The sequence below is a fragment of the Lygodium microphyllum genome, chromosome 4, assembly GCF_053477565.2.
Source record: "Lygodium microphyllum isolate KBCC chromosome 4, Lygodium_microphyllum_v1.1.10, whole genome shotgun sequence".
Taxonomy (NCBI): Eukaryota; Viridiplantae; Streptophyta; class Polypodiopsida; order Schizaeales; family Lygodiaceae; genus Lygodium; species Lygodium microphyllum.
This window is the reverse complement of record NC_141138.1, coordinates 63,225,642-63,242,545: the sequence shown is the minus strand read 5'-3', so window position 1 is coordinate 63,242,545 and position 16,904 is coordinate 63,225,642. Positions and strand designations below refer to the sequence as shown.

The following is a 16,904-nucleotide window of genomic DNA, read 5'->3' as shown; positions in this document are numbered from 1 at the left end:
TGTTCACACAAACAAGTGGTGAGATCACCCTATTTAATGTGGTAGGGGCACCATTTCGATCATGTGAAGTGGTGTGACAAGTGGGGTTTTGCCTCCAAGTGTGGATTTAGAGCCATCTATTGAAAGCCCATCTTGAAATTCTCTCTCCTCCTTGTTAACACATACTATCAAATGATGAAAACATATACTTCTTTTTCACACATCCATCTTTGTATTCTTTTTTCTAAAAAGTCGCCAAAAATAAAAATCAAAAGTGTCCATGTGACTATGAAAAGTGATGGGATCTCATTGCATTGGTGGTAAAGCTAGTGTGATCAAACTTGTAAAAGATTAGGTGAAACAAAAGTCAGAGTTTTGAGGATGAATACTTGCATTCTCCTTTCTCATGGTAATATAAATGCGCATTTCTCAAGGGCTTTAATGATCTATAATTTATTCATAGGCCATTTGACATATACTCCATAAAAATGCTAAGATCTAACCAAACAAGGAACCACAAATGCAATTGAGTACTATTAATCTTTCTATGGTGTTATCATGCATACAAAATCTTCCCAACTCCATGTGATTGTATGTTGAAGGTCCACAATTTCTAATGTTAGACATACTTAAAAGTCATAAGCATTGGCATACTTCGCCTTTAAGGTTGTTTGTGTGAGACAACTTAAAAGATGTCTTACTAATGGAAACATCGATTCCTTGTACTTTCATGTAGACTTCATGTGTCCAAATCTTGTGGTTAAAAGCGACTAAAATCCAAGTTAGTCTTCATTATTCATTGCATTGAACAACTCAAAAGCACAAATATTGAGTAGTCATATGTACCCTTCCTCTCTCCTATTTGAAAGGATTTCTGGACAAAAAGGTGGCATGCCATCACTTTGGTGTTTAAACAAGATGAGTTACTCCTTCCTCAAATGTTTTATACTCTCGATTATTTAGTATATAGTTTCACAACTATAGTCAAATGACTTGGTTGTGATGGTAAACTTAGGCTTTACCATGCTTTTCAAAATTTGAAATGTCTGCATATAAAGCTGCTTTAGGGAAGAGCGAACTAGATTTCAAAATATTCTACAACTTTTGAATTTTAGAGTTGCTCACATGCATACTACGGCATGTGTCATGTGGTATTGGGATGAGAATGAACCTTAAAGTCCCAATATCTCGACATTCACACAGTTTAAAATATAAATGAGTGGAGTTGGACTACAGTGTTTTCAAGATTTTGTATTACAAGTATAGGCAAATAGTTAGTTGAACTCCTCATAGCCTATCTAACTAAAAGTAGCTAGTATGAGCTAGTGTACTTGAAAACTTTAATTAGCAGGTCAAAGTTTCCATTTATAGATTTTGTTTAACTAGGCAATTTGCTTATTTGTGAGCTTTGAATAAACGTACTTATGAATGTTGGCACGTTATTAGCATTTGATGGAAAATGGCAAAGGGATCTTTTCCCTCTATAAGACCATATAAATGTCAAGAAAATTGGGCACCCTTAGCTACAATGGGGTGAGAAATTCAATGTAGAGTAGAAATGGTAGAAGTAGTGCGATAAACATGCCATCACTTTCATGTGTTTTATATCAACAACCTTTGGATTTTGAGAGAGAGAGAGAGAGAGAGAGAGAGAGAGAGAGAGAGAGAGAGAGAGAGAGAGAGAGAGCTATAATGCATGGGATCATTATATTTTGGACATGGGATTGGTGGACCCATTCCTTTTTTAGAGCTTCAAGGAAAACAAATGTTGGCTCTTTTAAGAGTAGAAGGATGTATTAAAGCTTATTCTAATGCATACTTGATGAATGATGTAGTTGAAGGAGAACGTATTCAACCTCATTTTTATGCATGTTAAATTGATCGAATGGCCACATGAAGGAGAACGTATTCAACCTCATTTTTATGCATGTTAAATTGATCGAATGGCCACATGTACCATGTACATTAAACAAACCTTAAAATGGCTTTTGCTTGTATGGCCACATCAATCAAATGCACTATTTTTCTATTACATTTCAAGCAACCTTCATAAGCATGTTGCAAGTGGGTGACAAGATCTTGAGGTGTGTCAAGAGCTAAAATGTTGCTAAAGTCTTGTTATGAAATCCAAAACAAGTGGAATATTTCACTTTAACAATGCAGAGTTGTAAATTTATTGCAAAGACAATATGTAGGACATGACATATTGATGGAAAATAGAATATCTCACTTTATCAGTGTGGAGTAAGGAGCTCAACTTTGTTGTACATTTGTGACAAAAAGACACCATGCAAAGCTCTTATGCAAGCTAAGTGGTGCAATGTGGTAGGACATTCTAGGAAGGAAGGCTTGAACTGTATGGTACAAATAACATGAAGTTTGTAGGAAGGAAGAATTGAATTGCATGGTACAAATAACATAAAGATAAACTTCATGTGTGGTTATTGCCACATTGCACAGGTTGTGATTGGGTGTGTGTACGTGCATGAGTTACCCCAACTTATGACGGCATGGCTTAGTGCTAAGGTGAGTGGGGATTATCTTCACTTGTTAATTGATAATGTATGCACCTTGAAAGACATGATTCTACCTGAAATTCAAGAGCCCTACTGAATGTTAGATGTTACTTTTGGTTGTTAAGAATGGTGAAGCTAGTTGGAGATCATAGTCTGACAAAGAGATACCTTTTGATGATTTCATTATTTACACAACATTTAAGTTTTAGATCACCCTAAATGTAGAGTAAAAACATTGGTGTGGCTCAATGTTTACATAGACAACTAATGATTACTTTTATATTTTGACACATTATGGTGGCAACCCATATTGCCATGGGTTAATGAGTTTGGTAGCTTAGGGTAAAATATATAGTCTTAATTTATGTCAAGAGATTTATTGAGTATCGAAGCAAATATCTTGAGTATTAGACAAATGATGCAAATTTAATACATGTCTCCTCTAGCTTTGCTCCATAAACAAGGGTGTCTTTTTTTTTTTCCAAAATGGTCCAAAAGATTAGCTCTTTGGAAATTTCCTTAGGAGAACTTTGGGTTGTAAGAGAAGTTTCAAGTGGTGTGTTCCAAATGTCAAAAGGTGAAATAATATGAATTTGAGCCATTTGGATGGGGCTCCTAAGATCATGGGGATCTTTTGGTCGTTGGGAAATTGTGAAACTATATCATAGCCATATTGTGTTTCACCACTTGGTGATGAGATGGTGTGTTAAGCATATTCTTTAGCATTGGATATACTAAAACACTTTTTGAAGGTGAGGACTAGTTTGTGGGTTGGTGGAGCATGTGATATGTGGATGTATGCCTGCTAATGACAATGTGTTTATTGTCTGCTTGAATGTTTTTAGTACTAGTAGCTTAGAATGCCCATGTGGAAGTGCTCTATGTATCCCCTAGCTTTTGCTTTGTAACTTGGGCTCCTCCTTTTGTTGAGGTACTTGAGCTTGTACTAGATCGATCTCTAAGGGTTCGCGGGCCACGAATAACTACAATGGGAGAAGGGTGACCTTTCTCAACACCCAAATATGTTTATTGTGCAATGAGGGGTGGGGCGAGTAGGCTTACTATACAACCCTTGAACCCCTGTAAGCATCCCCTTTAAAAGGGTGCGCTAAGGTTGGTTTTGTAGGGTTGAGTTCTCTAATTAGTAATGCATGAAGATCCTCTATCTGTCGTTAACAAGCAAGGCTGTGATGACCCAATCAAGCACAAGCCTCTAACATGTTGACTAGCACCCTTTTAATCTATTCTATATACTATTTAGAGATCTACCTTGGGGATCCCAAATCAACCACACCGCTCCCAAGCGTATGTGGCACAAGGAGGAGGAGTTTGGTATTTAAGAAATAAAATGGATTTTTCTTGAAGGGTGAATGGGAGTTGTATCTATTTTCTACTATCCTCTCTCTCTCTCTCTCTCTCTCTCTCTCTCTCAAGATTGAACACACGTACATACACTCCCTCTTTTAATTGAACACACACACACACACACACACACACTCTCTCTCTCTCTCTCTCTCTCTCTCTCTCTTTTAATTGAACACATGATATGATTATGGAAAGGGAATAGGTGAGTCTTTGAAAAATTGTATGTCTCTCTCCCTCTTTCTCTCTCTCTCTCTCTCTCTACTAATTTTGATTAAATTAGACATATAAAATGATATGATATTTTAATAGTTGAATATGTGTATACAATGTGTATATACTCTAAAAGTATCCACAAATGCACATACACGATAAAACAAGAGTTGGATTTCTTTTTTGATTGAACATATGGGATAGGATACTATTTGTAATGGTTGAGCATATTCATGCAATGCATACATACTCTAAAACCACACACAAATACATAGACTATAGAAACACACACACACACACACACACACACACATGCATACATGCTAATACACATGTAAGCATATATGAGAGAGAGAGAGAGAGAGAGAGAGAGAGAGAGAGAGAGAGAGAGAGAGAGAGAGAGAGAGAGAGAGAGAGATTCTCAATATAGTTTATAGGTTGTCAAAATTATGTAATGTTGTAGGCTTGCTATGTAAGGATAATATACTTGCCATAATAGGGTCAATGTGAATAGATTTACCATTAAATATGTTTGTCTTTGAGAAACTTTGAGAAATGGTAATTAGCATTCTTTGGAGATATATTTTGAGCTTGATCTTGTTGATGTTGGTTTGCCACTCCATATATACACATCCCCATATTTTGTATTTTCATGCATTCAATACTGTATTAGTGTAAGTTTCTAGAGCTTTCAGAGTTCGGGTTATGTTTCTTATATCAACCTCCTATGAACCCTCTTGCCACATAAAACACATTTTCAAAAACTTAATACAAAGCACCGAGAGAGAAATCGACACGAAGCGCCGAGAGAATATAGGTGCGGAATGCCTAGTGTTTTGATTATGCTTTTCCTAAATGTACATTGGGTGCGATTGGTATGCAAGTCCAGCTTCACAAATCTATTGGTGTGACCCAGCTGTCAAAATGGAAGGCATTGGCGTTGGCGAAGCTGCATGCAAGCTACGTCACGTGTGTGACACCCCTCAAACAAATGGAGTAAAGAGGGAAGTAGGTACATGACAAGGGAGTGATGACAAAATAGATAGGAGGCCGTTTCCGCTGTCTGAGAGGGCTCATCAGGCCCCTTGTCCCTGAGCCTGTCCTTTCATCTCAAAGAAAACAAATGCCTCTGTTCTTTAATCCCTTTTTAATAATTTGATTGAAAGTGTTGACTGACCAAACTCAATCCGAGTCCCGACCAGTCTCGAGACCTCTGATCGCCCTGTGAGGCTGTGCGCCTATCGAAGCTACACAACGCTCACTTTAATAAAGCTGCCAACTGGGATCGCGAGAAGATAAGTGCAAGCCCTTATCAACCACCATGCTTGATACGCCATCCTACGTCTCGCGGCCTGCGATTCAGCGGCAGGTCGGTCTCGAACAGATACATACAAGATACAACCCCTCTCTCTTTCTCCCCCTCGTGGGGCGAACAGCCAGCTTCCAAACGCAAACCCATTTTGTGGCAATTTTTGTTTGCTCTGGTGGATGCTTTCATCCTCGGACAAGAAGACGAGCAGAGGAGGTGAGAGCTTGTTGATGCCCAAGGTCCTCGCAGTCAATTGAAACGGACGCGCGCCTCGACCCACTCCCCAATTTCCCGTTTTGTTACTTGGGCTCTGCATCTGCTGAGCTTCCCTTACCTGGGCGACTCCCTTCCTGCTGCCTTTGGGGCAAAATGAGAAGAGGAGGTGGGGGAGCATGATGATGCCCAAGGTATCCGCAGTCAACGGAGGCGTGCCTCGACCCTCTCCTCAATTCCCCATTTTGTCGCTTGGGCTCTGCTTCTGTTGAGCTTCCCTTATCTGGGAGACTGCCTTTCAGGCTCCCCTGCCCCGCAGGTATGTTGATTCTTTCATTCTGGTCTTTCGTCGTCGGTCTTCTGCTTGCCTCCCAATTTTCCATTTTTTGCATCAATTTGGCTTCTTTGCCTTGCGAAATTCAGAATTTTGGGACTAGTTTCTCCTGTCATCTATGCTGTCTCTCTCTCTGCATTAGATCCATTCCGCCTTCTGGTTCCCCTGATTTGCCCCTGCACATACCCCAATACCCCATTTGTGGAACTAATAGGTATTGCCATTTCCTGGTTTCATACTCGAGTTTCCAGTCTAGAGACTTTGATCGTCTCTCTTCATCCCAAGACAGTTCCAAACTATATTTCTTGAAATGTAAGTCAACTGTTTTCCTTGCCTTTTTGACCTTAGTCAACATTCAAAATCTTGCGCGCTTGGTTTTTTATGGATTGTATCTTGTACATGCAAAATACTTGTTGCTGTATCCATCGAGAAGTTTATGTTAAGTTTTCCTCTTCATTAGGCTTGTGAGGATTCCGAAACACTGGGCCTCTGTACTTGTGTCATTCCTGCCCCTTTAGTTCTTTTTCAGAATGAGATCTGTGTATACAAGTGTCACCAGAATTTCTTTATTTGATGCTGCCAGGTTGTTCATTAAAGTGGTCAAATTCCTTTTATTGATGACTTCCCTCAGTCGGGAGCTTGTCTTTCTCATTCTGCAGTTCCTTGACGAGGAAAAGTTCAAGGACACAGTACACAAGTAAGGATGCTTTGTTTTTTTTGTATTTTCTGATTAATCTACTACCTGCAACATTATAGACTCTGCAGTTACCCCTTTACATCTTTTCAGGCTCGAGCAAGAGTCTGGGTTCTTTTTCAACATGAAGTATTTTGAAGATCGGGCACAGGCTGGAGAATGGGATGAAGTGGAACGCTACCTATCTGGCTTCACAAAAGTGGATGATAATCGTTATTCCATGAAAATTTTCTTTGAAATACGGAAGCAGAAGTACCTTGAAGCTTTGGACAAGTTTGTGGGATTAATACCTCTACAAAATTTTGTGTAGTATTTTTTGTCAGAGTTCTTAGCTTTTCTGAACTTGACTAAAATTTGGTTGTGGAAACAGACAAGATCGGGCCAAAGCAGTAGAAATTCTAGTGAAGGATTTGAAAGCGTTTTCTGCTTTCAATGAGGACCTCTATAAAGAAATAACTCAGCTACTGACGTTGGACAATTTCAGGCATGCACTTTTATGGATTTAAAAGGTTTTGATTATGCGTTTAAACAATTCTGTGCTGGCTAACTTACTCTAAACATCAATCAAATTTAGAGAGAATGATCAGCTTTCCAAGTATGGTGATACAAAGTCAGCCAGAAATATAATGGTGATGGAACTCAAGAAGTTGATAGAAGCCAATCCCTTGTTTAGAGATAAGCTGACATTCCCAGTTTTGAAAGCTTCAAGATTAAGAACATTGATCAATCAAAGGTCTGCATTTCAAAAGTGCATATCACAAAATTCAGCATTTATCATTTTGGTTGTGTCTATATTAGTCTTATCATGATAAAGGCTATGTGACTTGTCCAACTGCATGCAGTTTGAATTGGCAACATCAGCTATGCAAGAATCCTCGGCCAAATCCAGACATAAAAACTCTGTTCACAGATCATTCCTGTGCTCCTCTTAATGGTGCTCGTGGACCACCTGCTCCAAACAATCCTCTTGTAGGGGGCCTTCCAAAGACGGGACCATTTCCTCCACTTGGAGCTCATGGGGTACTCTTCATGAGTCTGTAACTCAAAACAATGTTCATTTGCCAAAATAGACAGTTAGTTCCTTTGCATCAGAGCTTGATGTCAGCTCAATTATGTGGGTTGAAGTCTTGTAATGTTTTTGTCCTGCTGCCAGCCATTCACAACTTCAAGTGCTTCATCTTCCATTTCATTAGCAGGGTGGATGGTCAGTCCAAATCCTCCACCAGTGCCATCTCATGCAGCTGTTGCTGCTGGGACAGTTGGTGTTACACCTTCACCTAATCAAGGTACGTAATTAGTTTAGTGAGCAGCATGAGACTGGTGAGTAGGGGGACTGGAGGCAATTTAAAGTAGCTCTATTGCATGGAGAATTAGTGAGAAGGTTGTTGGTTTTATAAAGTTCTGTACTGCAGGTGTTCTGCTCAAGCACCCAAGAACGCCTCCAGGTATTGCATCTGGTGTTGACTATCAATCTGCAGATTCTGAGCATATTTTGAAACGTCCAAGGATGTCCAGTCAAGTGATAGATGAGGTAGTGCTTATCCTCGTCTTTTACAGTGTTTAAGATATCAATCCAGACATCTGGGTTCTTGTCTATTTACTATTAACATGAAGTTGTATTGTGCATATTTAAGCAGCAAGGATCTTGTTTCATCCATTTCAAAATGGTAGGCTGTATTGTATTAGCGCGAGTAAGGTAGCATGAGTCAGTCCAGATGACTGCATGATGAGATGACCTGTCTTGAAACTCTTATAGTGGGAAAATAGAGCAAAGCCCAAGAAAAGTCCTGTAGACCAAGAATGCTTCTTAATTGTACATATTGTCTGTTTTATATGTATCTACAAATTGTCAAAGAGTATGTACCTTGTGCTTTCATTAACATATCTGACAATTTTGATTGCATTTGATTCTGCACACATAAGCGCTACCATAATTTTGAAATGCATGACAGTCATTAAAATGATAAAGCACAACAGAGCCAATGAGTATAGGCTTGATAAATAGCACAGCCATGGTAGAAAATTGTGCTCCCCCTTCCTCCGAAACACAAAGGGTCCCCAAGTTCCAACCCTCTTCTCCAATATCAAAGAAAAAGAAAGTTTACTCATGGATAACCATCTGAAGTAGATTGTTCATCAATTGAAGCGCTTTGCTTGCTTGTTTGTGAGGAAGAGATACAATGCTGGAAGCAAAGAAACAACTGCTGAACATTGAAAAGAGATAACAAGAAAGCAAGGACACAAGAATTCAGTGAATGATGAAATGGGCCATGGAATCTATATAGTAGAGCATGAGAAGATGCATACAAGTCACATGGGCTATGGTGACACCCGAGTGCCTCCAGCCCCCCTTTCTCCAGTAGATGTAGATGTGCAATGAATGAGGAGAGCGAGGAGAGTGGAGAAGAGGCACTTATAAATAAGGCCACAGGGCAAGGCCTGAGACAATTGAGCTGGGCATAAATGGCTGTCAAAATGCCCACTTAGCGCCTGTCCAATGCCCAGATACAACCAATAAAACCCATGAAATGTGCTAATGCTAACACTGTCTCTTATATCACAGATGATAAGTACAATGACATGTACAATGTGGAGGAACAACAAGCCCCTAGGAACCATCACCATGACCCATACCACAACAATATCTACTAGAAATGTGTACCACCATAGTACATACAACAATGACAAGTAGAGAGGAACATGGATACCCAAGTAGTGGGTGATCAAGCCACCACCTACGTGCCTTGCCGCTCGTTAAGACATTGATATTGATGTCAATCGTACCGAACCCTGAAAACAGGCAGTACAAATAACCAAATTTTGATGCTTGTCACAAACTAGCTCCATAGAAAGCTCATTGTGACCATGGATTCCTTGCCTTTGGCCACATTGCCAAAGGGGATCTAAGGGGTTCCCTCATGTGGGAACAGACTTGGAGCAAACACCGCTCTCTAACCTTGTGTCATGAACTTGAAAGACAAACTAGCTCCATGATTTGCACCGCTAGACTGTACTGGTGCATATAGAAAGCCATGCTCAAGGTCTACTGCACCTAAATATGGATTAGAAGAGAATGGCCCACTTGGTTGCACTCCTTTGGCACTAGAGAGTCATGAGGGATGATGGCACACTAGGGCTAGAAGACTGATTTTGTGGTCACTGTGGCATAGGTTGGGTGACTAGAATGTGAATCAAAACTTGAGGATGAAGAAGAGTTGGTAGAAGCTTTGTCCTATGTCTCCTACTTTTGCACTACCGTTAGCTTATTGCACTCCTTTCGGAGATGCCCTGACCCCCTTCTTTCCACAAAAGTAGCATCACCCCTTCTTCTTCTTCTTCTTCACACCCCTGCTTGAAGTAGTGAATGCTTGATTAGAAAAGTTGCTAGACAGATATGGGAACCTCCCCCGTAATGTGAGTGCAGACTCGTGCTCAAGTAACATGGAGGTTATTGTCAAAATATGACTGTTGTGAAAGCAAACCAGAGAGACAGTAGGGTTTGTGGGAAGAAACATAGACTGTACGCTCTCTTGCCAACTAGTTGCGATAACAACACCTATAAAAGAATCCTCAATACAAATGGCCTGCTCGGTGAAGACAACTCGGGTACCAAGCCTAGTAAGACCATAAACAAAGAGGAGTGGAAAGCCCAAGTCTAAAACATAATGGGCCTATGAAAGGGAGCTTGACACATGGTTGAAAAACAAATGCACAATGGCAGCACCACTAATAAGCACTGATACAATGTCACCATTAGACGAAACCCTTAGAAGGGCATAGATCCTACAACAAATCACCTTGTGTAGTCATATGACTAGAAGCTCCACTATCAACTAGGCAAGGCCTCTTAGAAGACGAGGCAACCATTGAAGAAGGCTGCTCCAACTCAACAATATGAAGGAATGCGGACTCATGGGTAATTGTTGGAGTAGAGGTAGAAGGCTCGGATGTTTTAGCTCTATCCTTCACTCTTAAATGAATCCGAGTTGGAGTGAGAGCCTGAAGAAAACTCGTGTCATGTAGGCTTTGACTTCTTTCTTCTTCTTCTTCCCCCCTTCAAACTTGCAACAAAAGCTTTGGTGGAGATGGATCCACTTGTTGGGTATTTCACTCACGTCTCACTTATGCCTACGCTCACATAGGAGTGTCGGTGATCAGTAGGACACTGGGGTACTTTTCACTCTCGGTAGGAGAGGTTTTTTCCCCCAGACTTATGGTATTATTTCGTATGTGCTTATGACATACACTTATGGGCACTTACCGTGTTCGGGTGTGAACATTCCCTACAACCCTAAGGTTTAAGGGTTGTACCTTGTACTTTCAGCTCACACTCTTTCAGTCTATTGTATCGGGTGTCGTGCTTCACTCTGGTCCTTCATGATTAAGAATGTACTTGTGGCCAAAAATCTTTGGGATTATGTGAGTGGAGAAGAAGCTAGACCTGGAGTTGTGGCTCCAGCTACTCCTCCTCCAGGAGGACATGCACAAAGGGCACCTCAGCCTGCTCCACCTCAACCACTTCCACAAAGATTAGCAGCTTAAAAAGCATGGGATACACGGGATGCATAGGCTTTGTCGCTGATTGCATTGGCAGTTCATCGGTCAATCATTCCCCACATTCGTTCAGCAGCTTCTTCACGAGAAGTTGGCTAACTTTGGAGCAGATGTTTATAGGCAAGAATGAGACTCGCATCTCTTTCTTAAAGAAAGAGCTAGAGAAGGTGATTCTATTCAGGATCACTTGAATAAAATCCAAGACTTGTGAGGGCAACTCATGAATGTTGATGAGTACTATTTAGATGCACAGATGATATCTACCACTTTAAACTCATTACCTCCTTCGTACTTGGCTTTTCATACGGCATTAAATCTCACCATGAGGATTGCTGCGCAGCCAATCACTTTTCTTCAGTTAGTTAGTTTGCTCCTAGAGGAGGAGCAAACAAGGAGAAATAGTGATGTGGATGCTATAGCCTCTGAGCAGGCTTTTATGGCTAGATAGAAGGGCAAAGGCAGCCAAGTGAAGAATGCTCCGTAGAGTTCTGGAACTTCTTGCACATCACAGGCAAGTAAAAAACGAGGGGGCACGCAAGTCAAAAAGGGCAAATGCCATTATTGCGAAAAGCTAGGCCACTACATCACTGAGTGCAGAAAGTCCATTGCGAAGGAGGAGTAAGGAATGTCTGTCTCTGATGCTCCTTCCACTGCTACTGAGTTCGCGTCCTTTGTTGTAGACAGGGACTATTGTTTTTACACATGCAGTTATGACACCTCTTGGGTAGATCGAGCATTTAGCTCTACTGAGGATGTAGACACTTGGTTTTTTGACAGTGGTGCTTCTAGGCATATTATTGTTAGCAGATTAGTTAGTTCATGGTTGAGTCTGGACTTGTGGTTCAGCAAGCTGGGCACAGAGATTATTTAGGCATTTTATTTGTCACTATTTATGGAGATTTGGCATTATTTGCAGCCAGTCGGCCAGCATTTAATACTGGTCGACCTGTCATATTGTAGGCATTTATTTTGGCCTATATATTGTCTAGTTCCCTCCTCCATTCATTCATTCATTCATTCATCACTGGATAGTTCTTGGAGAGAGGGAGCAGGTGCCAGTGCCTCCACATCCGGTGACTCACATTGTATCTGTACTGTCTCATGACTTGGTATATGGATTCCATTTCCCGAGCATACATTTGAGTTCTCATCTGTATTGTGTTATTTCTTTTCTTTTGTCTTGTGTTCAACAGTTTATTTCAGTACATGTTTATGCTTTCATTGCTGCACCACTTCTGACATGGTATCAAATTTCAGGATTTGTGTTTCTGCTGTGTCTTATTGTTGATTTCAGGACTGTTTTCCCTCTTGCTGATCAGGCTGCTGTTGCTCCATATAGGCGACCTGTTTGGCCTGCGTTTTCTGCAGATTTGCCATCGTCTACTGTCCAACACGTCTTGCTGCTTGTGTTTTCATCGTCAGGCTGCTGGTGACAGTTCCCTACACATGTTTATGCAGTGTGCAGCCTGCATTTTGTTGTTTTCAGCACTATTTTGGGTTGGGCAGCTGGCAAAACATGCCGTTTTTGCTGTTTCTTGTAGTTTTGAACCAATTTTTTGACTTCTAACAGTAGCGTTTGTCTTATTTTGATCAGATTTTGGGTTATATTGTATGTGAACTCTTGTTTTTTGCAGTCTGTGCTCGTGGTTTGGCTGTGTTTCCTCTCCCAATCCCTTCTTTTCTCTACTTCTTTTCTCAATCCTCTACAGATGGCTACTCCATGCTCATCCACTGATGATACGCTATATGGAGGTTTAGGTGAGGCTCTTGCAGCTTCAGAAAGGGGTTCGGAGACGAAGAAGTCCAAGGCCCAGTGTTATCACTGTGGCAAGAAAGGTCATTTTAAGGAAGGACTGCACAGAGTTAGCGGCTTCCGGGAGGAAGAAAAAGGAGCAGAAGATGAAGCGGGATGTGGACTCCTCCGACGAGTCATCATCTGCCTTAGATTTCGATTCCGATCCTCTAGCCAAGGCAAAGTCCAAGACGCGGAAGGGATCCTCTTCTTCGGATCATGGGAAGGGCTTACTAGCCCCTTCCTCAGCTGGTTTCTAGTGGTGGTGATGCGGACATCCCTCATGACTCTCCAGTGCTAGAGAGGGAGTGTAAGAGGGTGGTGAGATGGGGCAGCCGTGCCTCATCTATATGTCTATACAGATGCACATGATCCAGAGAGGGACATCCCTGATGCATCGACCGAAGTTTGGCAGGTACAAATCCTGGAGCTAGGATTGACATCTAGGTTCATGATGGGCTGGTTATTTGACAGAGAGCGGGTGGCTTTCGTCTGGAGCTCACATGAGGGGACACTTTGGCGGTCTGGCCAAAGAAGGGGAATTCATGGTCATTTATGCACTGCGACATTGGTGACAGGATGGTCACTTATGCTACATTAGGGGCATTGTTGACAGACATTGAGAGCTGCTATGATCTTCTCTATCTTCAGGAGCTGGTATGATCGACATTGACATTAGGTTCTCTCCGAGGCACCTTGGTGGTGGCTTGCGCACCCACTACTTGGGTATCCATGGTTCTACTCTGGTGGACATTGTTGTGTATACTATGATGCGACATTATCATTGTATATTGTATTGTATCAGCTCACCCATGATATGAGAGAGGGTGTTAGTAGATTAGTCAGCTCATGGTTGAGTCTGGACTTGTGGTTTAGCAGGCTAGGCACAGAGATTATTTAGGCATATTATTTGTCACTATTTATGGAGATTTGACATTATTTGTAGCCAATCGGCTAGTATTTAATGCTGGCCGACCTGTCATATTGTAGGCATTTATTTTGGCCTATATATTGTCTGGTTCTCTTCTCCATTCATTCATTCATTCATCATTGGACAGTTCCTGGAGAAAGAGAGTAGGTGCCAATGCCTCCACAGCCGGTGACTCACATTGTATCTGTAGTGTCTCGTGTCTTGGTATATGGATTCCATTTCCCGAGCATACATATGAGTTCTCATCTGTATTGCGTTATTTCTTTTCTTTTGTCTTGTGTTCAGTAGTTTATTTCAGCACATGTTTATGCTTCCATTGCTGCACCACTTCTGACAATTACATCTTGCAGAGATTTATTTGCTTCTGTTAGTGCTGCTCTAGTTGGCAAGTCTGTACAGTGTGCCAACAATGCATCATACCTTGTTCGAGGTATTGGGGAGATTGTGCTGACAACCATTGATGGCTCTATTCTCCGCCTACAGGATACTTTGTTCGTGCCAAGCATAAAGAATAATTTGCTCTCTATTTCTTCTTTGACACATTGTGGATTGCAGGTCACATTTGATGATGATAGATACATGGTGAGAGACAAAGAACACATGACTTTGGTCTTGACAGGCACTTTATGTCATGGGTTATACGAGTTGGATGCTCTTTCAATTGATCAGTCAGCGTACTTGGCATCCACTCTTACTCTTGCTATGATACGTGTAGAGTTATGGCATGCTAGGATGGGGCATGTGAACTTTGACAGCTTGATGCTCTTACAGCGTACGCAGATGCTAGATGGATTACCTCTACTCGAGAGACCTCCTGAGCACTTGTGCGAAGGATGTATTTTGGAAAAAATGCATCGTTTTTTGTTTCCCCACGATATTGCTATTAGAGCAACAGCCAAGTTGCAGTTAGTGCATTCAGATGTATGTGGGCCTATGTAGATAAAGTCATTGCGAGGATGTTACTATTTTGTGACTTTTATTGATGACTTTACTCGATTTTTTTGGGTCTACTCTTTGGTCAAAAAGTCAGAAGTGTATGATGCATTCTTGGCTTTTATTGCACTTGTTGAAAACCAGTGTGGTTGTAAAATTAAGACTCTCCGTTGAACCGAGGGGGGGAATACATGTCCTCTATGATGAATTCTTTTTTGAAGTAGAAGGGCATTGTCCATCAGTACACTACTGCTTATACTCCAAGCAGAATGGGGTTGTAGAGAGGAAGAATCGGTCACTCATGGAGATGGCCAGATGCATGCTGAAGGCAAAGAGCTTGCCTCACAGTTTTTGGATGGAAGCCGTCATGTGTCCTTGCCATGTTTTGAACGTATGTCCCACCAAAGCTTTGAAGAAAATTACACATTTTGAGCCTTGGAACAGCTGGAAACCTTCTCTTGGACACTTTCGTACTTTTGGGTGCCTTGCATATGCATATATTCCAAAGGTACTTAGAAAAAAGTTGGATGACAAGACTGTTAAATGCATTTTTGTGGATTATAGAAGTGAAAGCAAAGGCTATAGACTCTATGATCTTGTTTCTAAAATGGTTTTTGTCAGTAGGGATGCACTATTTGATGAAAAATCAGAATTGTCCTTGGCTGGTTTAGACACATATCAGGCTGCCCGTGATGTATTTGAAGGGTTGCTGCCCATTATATTTGGTGATTCAACTGGAGTTTCAGCAAGTGAACTCAATGTTCAGCCAGTTGCTCCTTTGGAAAATGCAGAAAATCAGCCATTGGCTGATCTGAATATTTAGCAAACTGCTGAAACTGAAATTAATCAAGACCTTATGCACAGTCAAGAGGCAAGACAAATGCCTAGATGGTATTTACAGACTATGAAAGATAGTCATTTGGATGCACCCATGGCTGGTCGTACTAGAAGGCAAGCTCGTTTGCATGATACTGCACATACTATGGAGTTCATTATGGCAGCAAGCACCCTTGATGATGAGGAGCCTGAATGTTTTGAGGATGCACAATAGAGTGTGCATTGGATGGGAGCCACACCATCTCAACTTCCAAAGAGTAGGACCACACCGTTGGTACCACTCGACATGATGACCAAGAGCTCTAGCAGTCTATCACTAAGAATCAAATATGAGATTTAGTGTCTTTGCCATTTGGGAGGAAAGCCATCGGAACGAAATGGGTCTACAAGCTGAAACGGAATGCAGATGGATCCATTGACAAATACAAGGCAAGGCTTGTAGCCAAGGCTATGCACAAAAGAAAGGCATTGACTATGAGGAGACATTTGCTCCTACTTCCCGCATCATGACCATCAGGTCTATGGTTGCTTTGGCTGCTCATTATGGATGGACGGTGCATTAGTTGGATATTAAAACTGCATTTTTACATGGGAAACTTCATGAGGAAGTATATGTACAACAGCCCATTGGTTTTGCAGTTGAGGGCTTGGAACACTTGGTTTGTAAGCTGAAAAAAGCTTTGTATGGTTTGAAACAAGCTCCTAGAGCTTGGTATGCAAAGATAGATGTATTTTTGCTTAACCAAGGGTTTATAAACAGCTCATCTGAGTCTACCCTTTACGTATGTAAAGAGGGGGGATCCATGCTGATCATTTGTCTTTATGTTGATGATCTATTGCTTATAGGGACACATGCTGATCAGATTTCAGCATTTAAAAAAAATTTACAGTAAACTTTTGACATATTATTATACTTGGGAATTTTGCATTATAACTTGGGCATTCAGTTCATACATGATGCTAGAGGTATTGGGTTATCACAGTCAAGATACATCGGTAAACTTCTTGAGAAGTTTGGCTTACAGGATTGCAAGCCAGTCTGCACACCAATGGAACCTGGACTTAAGCTGTCATTACATGATGACAGTGATTTGTTTGATATACACACATATGCTCGAGCAGTTGGATGTCTTATTTACTTATGCAACACTAGGCAAGACATACAGTTTGCAGTTTCAGCCCTGAACAGATATATGCATCAGCCATGTATGTCACATTGGCAAGCTGTTAAGCGTGT

At 41.2% G+C, this 16,904-nt stretch overlaps 1 protein-coding gene across 2 annotated transcripts in view; it reads left to right on the top strand.

Annotated features, from left to right (window-relative positions):
* The first annotated feature begins 5,304 nt into the window (after positions 1 to 5,304).
* LOC148037101 (protein TOPLESS-RELATED PROTEIN 2-like) overlaps positions 5,305 to 16,904 on the top strand; it is a 55,432-nt gene continuing 43,832 nt past the window's right edge. Inside the window, exons 1-8 of one of the 2 annotated variants that reach the window (XM_087676039.1) lie at positions 5,305 to 5,911; positions 6,510 to 6,623; positions 6,714 to 6,893; positions 6,991 to 7,104; positions 7,195 to 7,353; positions 7,463 to 7,640; positions 7,774 to 7,906; positions 8,033 to 8,151. In XM_087676039.1, the coding sequence (XP_087532165.1) occupies positions 6,544 to 6,623; positions 6,714 to 6,893; positions 6,991 to 7,104; positions 7,195 to 7,353; positions 7,463 to 7,640; positions 7,774 to 7,906; positions 8,033 to 8,151 (963 nt within the window). In that variant the 5' untranslated portion in view covers positions 5,305 to 5,911; positions 6,510 to 6,543. The remainder of the gene's footprint in view (positions 5,912 to 6,509; positions 6,624 to 6,713; positions 6,894 to 6,990; positions 7,105 to 7,194; positions 7,354 to 7,462; positions 7,641 to 7,773; positions 7,907 to 8,032; positions 8,152 to 16,904) is intronic. The other variant, XM_087676037.1, reaches the window with a different exon arrangement.